The following is a 12,404-nucleotide window of genomic DNA, read 5'->3' on the forward strand; positions in this document are numbered from 1 at the left end:
CATGACTGCTACAAACCAACCTGACAACCAAAATGTTTGGTAGTGCAGCCAGCTCTCAAGAAATGGACATTTAGTGCCAATAGCCTTGGCAATTACTGTCACATCTGCCACCATTCTGGTTTTCCTGGACAAAATTATCAAGGATGTGGGTGGTAGCATCCAAACTCCAACATTATTAGACCTTTGGCCAACATGCTAGCAACATGTTTCACTTGTTTTAGATCCAGTTGAAGGGCCCAGTTCTAATCTTTGAAATCCTTATAGCTATTTTGGAGACTACTTCTCCCATTACACATACTCTGAGGTAGCTGAACTCAATGGGATGTTGCAGTTGATGGAATAAAACTTTCAGGAGTTGATTGTTTTCAGAAGAGGATGTGCAGTTGTGGAATTCCTTATTTAGCGTATGTATAATGCACTTGTATGGTGCTAATCATCACAGTGTCCTTACATTATGGAAATCAAAATCACCCGCAGACTGACTGTTTGAATGAACAGGGTTTCACGGTGTACTCTCATACATCCTTCTCTAATGAATGCTCAAAAATATCCTCGCATTGCTAGCACACTAGAACCACCACTACTGTAATTAAAACATTTTCAGAAAGCATTGAGTCCTCTATCCTTTTCACAATCAGGTCCCTTTAAAGGTGCCTCTCACTAAACACCTAAAGATTGAGGCATCCAAAACACTAGTTTCTCAACAATCTTGGCTGACATATTTCTTCTAACACACACAGCTCTCTTTAAATATTTCTTTTTGAAAAAAAAATGGCAGCCCATCACAGATCTGCCTTACCCCTTTTCCAACATCAGCTCTGACTAAATAAAATGAAATAGTGGAGATAAAAAGCCAATGTCCAAAAAGCTTCATTAAAATATTATCTTCAGCATACTTATTGCAGGAAAAAATACTTCATCTTCTGCCTGCCAGGACTATGCTTGCTCTAAATATCATTTTTAGTCCAAAGACTTGTCTCCCTCCTCTACACTTAACCCCTTTAATTCAGAGCATACAGAACCAACTTTAGAGGTTTATGTAACTCAGCAACTGTAAAACTATATAGCTCAGCCTTAGAAAAAGACGACAATCTTAATTGATCTACTTTTCAATTATTGCTTTTTTGCAGTCACTTTCAACCTAACTTTTGGACCATTTTAACTCTATTTAAAAATTATTTAAACAATCTCATTGAACTACATAGAAGGCATTATAAATGAACTTGTAATTATATCAATTTCACAAGCCTTCAAAAAAGCATAATTGGCATTTGTTATTAGCAGTTTATAAAGGCAAGATAGCATCTTCCCTAACTTTCAAAATTATTTTTCTTAACAGCATGAAAATTTTTATATTCAGCAAGAGCCCTGGATCTCTGGAGAACATAAGTCTGTTGAATAATCTTTAAAAACTTACTAGACAACACTGCACGTTAAGGAAATGCAGGTTGCTTCCCTGTAACTGGAGGTTTTTTGAGATGAACCTCAGCATATTGACATTTGTGGGATCAAGGCGCCTACACCACAAGCTTCTGGAACCTTCTGGAAAGTGGTGTCCATTGTGCCCACTCACCCTCCTTCCCCTTCCCATCCTGGAGGGTTCTGTTGTATGAATTTAGATGGAGTGTATGTGCCCAGAGAGTAAAAGATGTTAACATGACTGTGTCACTGTCCAACATTAAACAGTTTTAAACAAGGGTCAGGTATAAAGAAACCTCAACCTACTTAATAACATGGCAAACACACCATTAAATACCCTTTTAACCTTTTACTAAAAATACAGAAAAGGAAAAACAGACAAAGCATTTGAAATGTAAAGTATCAAGTAATATTTTGATTTTAACAACATCCCTTGCTCCCCCTTCCCTGGGGTTTTTAAGAAGGGAAAAATACCCTTTGTCTGACAGTCTCTAACATGTTTCAGAGTAGCAGCCGTGTTAGTCTGTATTTACAAAAAGAAAAGGAGTACTTGTGGCACCTTAGAGACTAACAAATTTATTAGAGCATAAGCTTTCGTGAGCTACAGCTCACTTCATCGGATGCATCGAATGCATCCGATGAAGTGAGCTGTAGCTCACGAAAGCTTATGCTCTAATAAATGTGTTAGTCTCTAAGGTGCCACAAGTATTCCAGTCTCTAACATGGCATTAAAGATGGCAATAACTGTCCTTTGGGGGGCAGGTGGGGAAGAAGTTAGCTGAGATGGGTTGGAGCTGTCGATATTGCTGTTGTTAAAGTTCAATCCCATTTCCTAGAAGACAAAACAAGACCAACAAGGGAAAGAAAAGAACAGCAAAGATAGAAAATGAAGCTTCCGTCTCTGGCATTGACTCTCACTTGCAATCCCACTACTTGAGAAACAGAGACGGGGTGGCAGCCAAGATCGTGATGCTTGCTCCCATGGCCAATATTTCTCCCCAAAGTCTTTCTTTAAAAAGACTCCAAAAAGTGGTGATGGGTGGAATAGCCGATCCCCTCATTATTTTGATCACCAATTAGGCCTAATATCTGAAATGCCAATTTTGGTTTATTAGTCCTCAACTCCTTTGGTTTATCAGGCATGGTTTTAAACACAGTCCTTGAGTTATATCAGTCGGCCTTTTTCTTTGGACTAATTCAGTCCCCCGTTCCCATCAATGTTTGTTATAGGTTATTGTGACATCTTGTGAACTTTCACTTACTTTTTACTGTTGAGCTCACAATTATGGTAAATGTGTAGCATCAATTATTACACTTCCAAGGATATAAAAGAGGAAGTGGCCCCTACGGCCCCTCAGTTCCTTCCACTAACTGAGGAATTCCTAACCTGAGACTCTGAAGTGGATAGGGAGTGTAAACATGCAGAGGTTCATCTCAAAGAACTCTGTTTACAGATATATTTTAATGTTTTCCTTGGAATGGCCTTTGCATATTTCTACTTGTGGGAGTTTAACTGTGGGAATTTAATTAGTACAACTCCCAAAGAGAGAGTGAGAAGTTCTAGGTAAATCAGGACAGAACTCTAAAAAGAAGTATTGGCTCTGGATGCCAGGTCATGACTGAATGAAGGCAATTAAAAGTCTCATTCTCCCCAAATCAAATTTTAATGAGGAAGAATTTTTGCTAAAACCATAGAGTTATTGTAACAGTACCACAATAATGCAATGAAGATAGCATGAGGGGATGCCCCAGAACCTGAATGAAGACTGACATTTCCAGACAGCTGACCCTGTTGGGTCATAGTTGTAAAACATAGTGCATTTTACATAGATAACCTTTAGACCATGACTGACAGACTCCTCTTGCATTAACTCCATTGCTCCAATGGCATGGGGAAACTTATAGATATGCTTCAGACCCATATTTTTTATATTTTTATATATATTTTCAAGCAAAAATTCTTCCTCATTAAAATCTGATTTGGGGAGAATGAGTCTTTTAGTTGCCTCCGTTCAGTCATGACCTGGCATCCAGAGCCAATGCTTCTTTTCAGAGTTCTGTCGTGATTTACCTAGAACTTCTCAGTCTCTCTCTTTGGGATATATACAATGACAAAGTTCTCTAAATATGCAAAGGTATGATACCTGCCTTCCTGAATGCAAGTAAGGCTCAGGGACATTCAGACAGGCTACTGGTCTGAAAGAGATGAAAATCAAGGCATCTTAGACAGTTGGAAGGCAGATACAGGCAAGACCACCTGTTCTGTAAAAATGTAACTTAAAAGGAAATAGTCATTAGGCTTGTATCTCAGTAAATCTCTAAGCTATCAAGAATGGCATCTTCCTAGAGATATAGTACAGAGAACAACCTGACCAATGTTTAACAGAAGCCTATGAGCTTGATGTGGATAAAAATTACAATCCCTTAGGTTCATGCTAGAAGGGAACACCCCTAGAGTGTTGCACCTATTCTGCAGTATTGGCAGTACATCTCAAGCATTACACTCGTGAATTTAGTCTATTTTGTTTTAAACTCTCAAAGAAAACTAACTACCCCCAAACACTTTAGTTACACAGAGCAATCCTGTCATTCATAAGGTGCAGAAAGGATGTCAATCTGTGTATCAGAAGTTGGAACAGAGATAACAATCAAATGTCTTCGGCAGAGGTAAGTTGTTATAGTGCTTAACTACTCTTACAGTTAGGAGTTTTTACTAATGTCTAACCCAGTGGTTCCCAAACTTTAACAACTTGTGAACCCCTTTCATTAAAATGTCAAGTTTTGCGAGCCCCCTCCTAAAAATGAGTATTTCCAGGGATCTTATCCTTTACCCGAGTATAAATTATAAAAGCAGTGATCTTGGAAATATAAAATTTGTTTTTATGACATGATTACACACTATTTATTATTAATTATGTATCATTACAGTATTTTTATTACATTATGAAAACGGCAACATTCTTCCAAGATCTCACTTTTGTAGCATGTATCACTTTGAATAAGCCTGTTATAAGACAAGGCTCCTATGTTTTATCAAGGAGTATCAGATGTGAAACAGCATGAAGGTTTTTAAGAAGCCAACTCAGAGTTCCTCCTGCACAAACATTCAGGCCTTGAGCAGTCCAGGCAAACAACGCATGTTACAACCAAGCTTAAACTTGTTCTTCGTAATAATTTTAAAAACAAATACTAGTTACCTATTTAATTTTAAAAACAGAAAAAAATATCCACCTCCCTTTCTATTTTGTATAAGGAGTCTTGAAGTTTAAATCTCCTCAGTGTGATAGATATGCTTGCTTTGATCTGCTTAGCTCTTGGAAGTCCAGGGGATCCAGGCTGCTGCCCCATGCTGCCTGGGGTCCCTAGAGACAACTCTGTTCGCCATTTGGGAATTTTTTTCCCAGAGAACCCCATAACATTTTGTGAATCCCAGTTTGGGAACCACTGGTCTAACCTAAATCTCCCTTAAATTGCAGCAAAAGAGATTTAGGATCTAATGAGGGATCCAAGGAAATCCGTGGTAAGGTAAGGATGGGTACCCCCTCTTTGTTTTTACTACTCGTACAGGGATGCTACTCAAGTCGCTACCCAAACCTAAACATTGCATACTACATGGTGGACTGAGACCTGGACCTGAAAAGTTTGGAGCTAGTTATAATTAGACAGGTAGCCCACAGATCAATAAAAGGAAAAGGAGTACTTGTGGCACCTTAGCGACTAACAAATTTATTAGAGCATAAGCTTTCGTGAGCGACAGCTCACTTCATCGGATGCATTTGGTGGAAAAAAACAGAGGAGAGATTTATATACACACACACAGAGAACATGAAACAATGGGTTTATCATACACACTGTAAGGAGAGTGATCACTTAAGATAAGCCATCACCAGCAGCGGGGGGGGGGGGGGGAGGAGGAAAACCTTTCATGGTGACAAGCAAGGTAGGCTAATTCCAGCAGTTAACAAGAATATCAGAGGAACAGTGGGGGGTGAGGTGAGGGGGAGAAATACCATGGGGAAATAGTTTTACTTTGTGTAATGACTCATCCATTCCCAGTCTCTATTCAAGCCTAAGTTAATTGTATCCAGTTTGCAAATTAATTCCAATTCAGCAGTCTCTCGTTGGAGTCTGTTTTTGAAGCTTTTTTGTTGAAGGATAGCCACTCTTAGGTCTAAAGAAAAAGGAGTACTTGTGGCACCTTAGAGACTAACAAAGAAAATAACAGAACGCCACTAGCCATCACCTTCAGCCCCCAACTAAAACCTCTCCACGCATCATCAAGGATCTACAACCTATCCTGAAGGACGACCCATCACTCTCACAGATCTTGGGAGATAGGCCAGTCCTTGCTTACAGAGAGCCCCCCAATCTGAAGCAAATACTCACCAGCAGTCTTGTGTGGACTGGTCCAGGCTGAGGTTGATGGTGGGATGGAAATTGTTGAAATCATGGTGGAATTCCTCAAGAGCTTCTTTTCCATGGGTCCAGATGATGAAGATGTCATCAATGTAGCGCAAGTAGAGTAGGGGCATTAGGGGACGAGAGCTGAGGAAGCGTTGTTCTAAGTCAGCCATAAAAATGTTGGCATACTGTGGGGCACACAACAGAACCACTAACCCAGGAACCTATCCTTGCAACAAAGCCCGTTGCCAACTCTGTCCACATATCTATTCAGGGGATACCATCATAGGGCCTAATCACATCAGCCACACTATCAGAGGCTCGTTCACCTGCGCATCTACCAATGTGATATATGCCATCATGTGCCAGCAATGCCCCTCTGCCATGTACATTGGCCAAACTGGACAGGCTCTACGTAAAAGAATGAATGGACACAAATCAGACATCAAGAATTATAACATTCAAAAACCAGTTGGAGAACACTTCAATCGATCACAGACCTAAGAGTGGCTATCCTTCAACAAAAAAGCTTCAAAAACAGACTCCAACGAGAGACTGCTGAATTGGAATTAATTTGCAAACTGGATACAATTAACTTAGGCTTGAATAGAGACTGGGAATGGATGAGTCATTACACAAAGTAAAACTATTTCCCCATGGTATTTCTCCCCCCCACCCCACCCCCCACTGTTCCTCTGATATTCTTGTTAACTGCTGGAATTAGCCTACCTTGCTTGTCACCATGAAAGGTTTTCCTCCTTTCCCCCCCCTGCTGCTGGTGATGGCTTATCTTAAGTGATCACTCTCCTTACAGTGTGTATGATAAACCCATTGTTTCATGTTCTCTGTGTGTGTATATAAATCTCTCCTTTGTTTTTTCCACCAAATGCATCCGATGAAGTGAGCTGTAGCTCACGAAAGCTTATGCTCTAATAAATTTGTTAGTCTCTAAGGTGCCACAAGTCCTCCTTTTCTTTTTGCGAATACAGACTAACACGGCTGCTACTCTGAAACCACAGATCAATAGTGTTTCAATAAAATTAACTCCTATGAGGGGAGTCACCTGGATCTGAGTGTATTTTTGATGTTTGATATCAGAATGGTTCTCAGTCCCACATATACAGTTCTAAATCTAAATAGGACCGCCAGCACTCTATTCTCTGAAGAACCGTAGCAATGTGCCTTTAATTCCCTGAAGAAAAAGAAACAGCAATCCTTGAATGCAAAAGCAAAAAAGAGGCTCTGAAGTCAAAGACTTTCTGAAGCAGACTGATTCTATGACACAGTAACCCGTTTTTCCTATGGAGGCTGCATAGCAGAGAAATCTCAGAACTGATAGAACTGTGGTGAGTATATGACCCTCACATCCTAAGGGAGCCTCTGATCCAAGCACCAGTTCTCAGCAGCTGTATGCTCGTAAAACTGGTCCGGGGCAGCTGAATTTCTACTAGACTTACCAATCATGGATTGGCTGGAAACCCAAGAGAACCGGAACATGTCCTACCCAGAACTAAGGGAACTGACAATTTCAGAACCAAGTAAATTGGTGTCCAAGACTTCAGACAGTATGGGGCATGGTACTTCAGTCTGCATCAGAGGGGTGTAAATTTTAATCCATACCAATTAGCCTGCTTGGACCCTGCAGGCGTGCACTAAAAGTTCCCTAGGAGCATTAATGTAGTGCTGTTTGAAACTGGACTTACAAGAGTCTAGGAAGGAATCCAGACCTTTCTTTTTGCCTAGAAAGAAGGGCCAGACAGATGAGGCACCAGAAGGGGAAAATCCCTCTCCCAGACAAGCAGGGTATCTGACAATGGCCACAGAGGAAGCACAACATTAAAACTCTGCACTGGAACAGAATCTAGCATTCCAGGTCTGATCAGAAGCTTTTAACATACTTTCCCTTATCAGTGTTGTGAGGACTGCCACAGAGGATCTGCTTCCTAACGCTACTATGATGGGCATAGAACCAGAAAGGCAAACAATTCTCAAAAGATTCTGGTGTTGGAACTTGCAGTAGCGGACCACACCATCCTGGGTAGATTGAGGGGGGGTCTCAGTGATACAGAATCACTAGATAAATTGCTCACAGAGATATCAGATCCTCACGATGTCTAGATCCTGGGCAAATCAGATTCATTCTTGGCAGTCCTTCAAGTTTGGCTGTTGAATCTGAACTCAAGCGGATTCATGTTCACCTGCTAGATCCAAAAGCAGGATTGCTCTTGGCTCTGGATGCAGATCCATACTTGTCAGCCAGATATCCATACTCTGCGTTTTTGTTGTTGTTTTTGCTCTGGATCCATATCTGGGTTTTGCATCCCTGGAGCTATCCTGCATTGCAGGATCCACTCTCTGCAGATCTAACTCCTGTGGAGCACAGATCTAACAGCCAAAGAATCACTTTCAGTATACAGCTAGGTCTCAAAGTCCACATGGATAAACTCAGGGACCTGACAAAGCTTGTGCCAGAGGTGAATATTTTTTTTCTTTAAAAAGAAAAGCCAGATTGACTTAGTGGAAACAAAATTCTCTCTAAAAAGCCAGAAAGATTTAAAAAAAATAAACCAACAAAGAAAGCATCAAGGACACCGTTTGTGTGTAATCCAAGCTCACTGCACCTTTGGTTGTTAAAAGGAACTGAGGAGTGGTCACTCCTCTTTTTACTACCTGGGAACCCTCCAGGATGGGAGGTAGAGAGAGGGGCAAGTGGCCCCACTGGCCCAGGTTCCAGAAGGCTCCAGGTGTCACAAGGCAGGAACAGTTATCCCTTAAGAGGGAAAATGCAGAGGCTCATCCTGAAGAAGGAAGGGGGCTGTTACTGAAAACAACAGATATTTCCAACGTGCTCTGCACACTGGATTTTAATAAAGGATAAAAAAATTCTGTAGTCCGTGTGAAAACCAACTGTGATGTAACTTGCTGAGCTATATATGTATTTAGATCATTTGATGCACAAAAGAAGCTGAAAGGTGTTTTTCAGTTCAACTTAGCAACAGCATTGCCTGAGGAACTGCTTTAAAAGACAGTAAAGAAAAAAAAACCCACAAACAATTAAGCACCCACCAACAAGTGTGTAGCTAATAAAAGGTGTTTCTGTCCTCTTTTATTGTGTAATACTTTATCACAGAAACATGATATTTACATATATACAGACAGACTGCTGATCATAAAATCTTACTGAAGAATTAGTCAAAAAAAATCAATTTACAAAAACCAAAAGCTGTCAAGGAAGATTCTAGGTGCAAAAAGTCATTGAAGTTCCAAGGGGACAGTTCTGTACAGATAAGGTTTTCAGTTCTTCAGGTTTTGATAACTTTAGACAAAAGAGATCTGAACCAAAATGAGCTAAATTTGTCAGCTGTACATTTGAAATGAGGCAGTTTTTTTGAAGTGTTCCTCTTCACACCGTTTTCTTGATGGTCAATTCAAGTCTCAGGAGGCACTAGTTTGTATGTTTTTGGAAGCCGCAAGCATCGCTCTCACTTTGGCCATAAGATCCTGTAGGGAGTAGAGAGGAAAAATAGTCAGAAGTTTCCTTAGTTTTTAATCAAGAGTTTGAAATGGAGAACTCTCTGCACTAAAGTCAGCAGTCCTACTAGTAAGTTTCCCAGAGGGTGACTACACTAAGTCAGGACTTAAAAGCACTGGCCTCTTGTTTTCACAAAACCACATACTATAATTATAAAATAATATATATATTTGCTAGCTAGCAAACTTTTTAAATAGTTAAGTATTAAACCTCACTGTAAAAAATCTCAATAGGAAAGAGAAATGAAACAACAAATGATAAGGTAGAAAGTGTATGAGGTGAGTAGGTGGAAAGAATGGAACTGAGGCAGTGGTTATATACAATACAACACAAGATGAAGGGCATACATTGCAGCATGAACTTTCATTTTCATGATATGCTGATTCCAACGGTACCACGCCCCCCTCCCCACCATCCCCCAAAAAAGGGAATCTGGAGAAGACTCTTGCAGCAGCAATTAAAATTCACCTTTAGTACACTAGTATACAGCATTTTAAACAACAAGTACTTCCACAAAGTCAGAATGAAATATGAGAGAGCTCCTGTCCAGAGTCACAGCACTTAATTCTGTCCTGCCAATATCCAGTAGAGGCAGTTCCTCACAAAAGAAATGTAATTTTATGTAAGTTGAGCCTGATGGCTTCTGTGAAGCTTTATGACTACAAAATATTTTTAAAAAGCTTCTGAATACCAAATGCAAAATTACTAAAAATGCGTTTACTTCAAAAGAGTAATATCCATCTTCCATAATGCATGTCAAGATGATTTGCTATACATAGGCTAAAAGATAATATCTAGCGTTTATAGACTGCCTTTAATCTGTAGATCTAAAAGCACTTTACAAAGTATGTCAATATCATTGTCCTCATTTTATAGATGGGGAAACTGAGGCCAGAAAGGGCCATCACTTGCTCAAAGTCACCCAGCAGGTAACACAGCATTTCCGAGTCCCAATAAAGTGCTCTATCCACTGGCAAAATTAATTTACTTGTGTTTCAGAAATCTGTGAGACCTGAATCTAAGTCTGATTTGGAGAAAAAGCACAGAAATTCCACTAACAAAAGCACACTCCTCTTTTTGCAAACAGTAACTGTTTTAAATACTATTGAAATGTTGGAGCTGTCCTTCAGACATATTTTAACATTTACTGCAGCTGAGAAGCCGACATCAAAGGTTGTAGATAATACCTTTTCTCCTGTTACGTTTGTGTTTTGAGCAAAAGCTCAAATACAAACTGCTGTCACAGAAGCAATTTAGTCTATCTAGGAGCTATTTGTAACAATAGCAACCTGTCTCAATTATGCTTTTCTAACTGTCTGATATTTAATTCACTTCAAGGAACCGAGCACCCTTTATAGCTAACTAATAATTCTGGTGCATTTACTTGGCAGATTATTAAGAGCTATGTACTAAGAAAACTGTCTATTTTCCCCCTCAGGTTGCTATATTTCTGATTCCTTTTCTTCATTTTTCTTTCTGCAGCAAAAAATAAAGAATTTTGGAAGTGTGTTCCTTGGACAGAGCAATACGTAAAGTACTAGCCACTTGTGCATAAAGGAATTACATTTAAGAACAGTTTTCATTTTCCAGAAGAATCATCAATTTCTACAAAATGGGAAAAACAAATAGCGTGCGCGCGCGACACACATCAAGGGCCAAATTTCTCCATAGCAATTGTGCTTCTGAAAATGACAAAAACTGTAATTAAGGCATAACAACATTCTTCCTCAAAACTGACATATAAAAAGAAAGTTAAATATTCATTTAGAAACTAAGCTACTTAGTCAAATTAAAATTTTATGTGGATTATCTTTTTTAAAAGAAATGGAATATAGTTTGAATATCAACTCAATGTTTTCTTAATATTAATTGTGTTAAAGGAAATGAATGCACTAAATAGCTTTAAAACATAATTTTGGTTAGCATAAGAAACAAGCCTTTGATGAGACCATTCATGATGTTAAAGTCATACAGTGATCCACAGCAAAGTAATGTACATCTATATTATGCCTAAATGGCAAATAAGTCTTACTACATCTATTTTGAAAAAAGTGGTTCTTTGGCACTATTATATTTAAGGGACTTCCTGTTACAAATAACCTATTTTTAGATTTATAAATCAGCACCAGAAGAAAAACTTTAGAATGTATTATTTTTGTCTATTTTCAGCCAAAATGTTAGTAGGACGTGTAGCATCCACAGACAGTAGTAAAAAAACAACCACCCCAATCTATAAAAATTAGAGATGCAGAGAGATAAGCATGCCCTTGCAGATATGTAGGGCCCATTATCTACTAGGACTTCTTGTTTTACATACCCCTCTGTATACACATCTCACACACATACATGGAGAATAAAGTCTGTTAACACAAAACAAAAGCCCACAGCAAACCATAGGGTAAATGGGGCGAGGGAAGCATGGTCAGCCGAAAACTCCTCCCCAGAGCTCAGAATAAAATGTTTCCTATTTCCAAGCACCACACTCACATCTCTTACACCTCTATATTCCATCTATATTTCTTGTGAAATGCCATACAGAATGCACTTCAATTGGAAGTCCATTTCAACTCTTTTTAACTCTCCCATTATGCCTAAGCATTGCAATGATGATTTTTCAAAAACTGGGTGATCTTATTACTGTTGAAATTCACTCGTCTGGATAGTACAGTATGATTCTAGGTCAGTGTCCCAGCCTTCACTCAAATATTCTAGCTGTAGCTGGCAGATATTTTTATGCAGAACAATATTGCCAATGACTGAACAGTTTCTAGAAATAGTCTTTTCTACTTTTATTTTATCACCCCTATGCCTGGGTTAAGCCTTCCCCACCAATGACAACTGTTTAAGCAAAAGTAAAGAATATTTAATATAACAGAAGCAGTTCTGCTCTGAAAAGAGTCTCAGTAAAAATGGCACCCATGTTTATTAGGTCTCAGTGACAAATATTAAATATTGACAGTTTATAAGAAAAATGATTTTGTCCACACGCGAGCTATGCAAACTTAACCTGGTGTCAAGATGGGTTCTTCAATAAAAGATGTTGCATGGCAAA

General features: G+C 39.2%; 1 protein-coding gene across 9 annotated transcripts in view; it reads right to left on the bottom strand.

Moving 5' to 3' along the window:
- Window positions 1-8,897: 8,897 nt before the first annotated feature.
- The window catches only part of LOC119843876 (splicing factor SWAP), a 92,733-nt gene continuing 89,226 nt past the window's right edge, over window positions 8,898-12,404 (bottom strand). For all 9 annotated transcript variants that reach the window (XM_038373796.2, XM_038373794.2, XM_038373802.2 and 6 more), the window contains one exon: window positions 8,898-9,321. In XM_038373796.2, coding sequence (XP_038229724.1) covers window positions 9,256-9,321 — 66 coding nt within the window. In that variant the 3' untranslated portion in view covers window positions 8,898-9,255. The remainder of the gene's footprint in view (window positions 9,322-12,404) is intronic.

Source organism: Dermochelys coriacea, chromosome 15 (genome assembly GCF_009764565.3).
Source record: "Dermochelys coriacea isolate rDerCor1 chromosome 15, rDerCor1.pri.v4, whole genome shotgun sequence".
Classification (NCBI taxonomy): Eukaryota; Metazoa; Chordata; order Testudines; family Dermochelyidae; genus Dermochelys; species Dermochelys coriacea.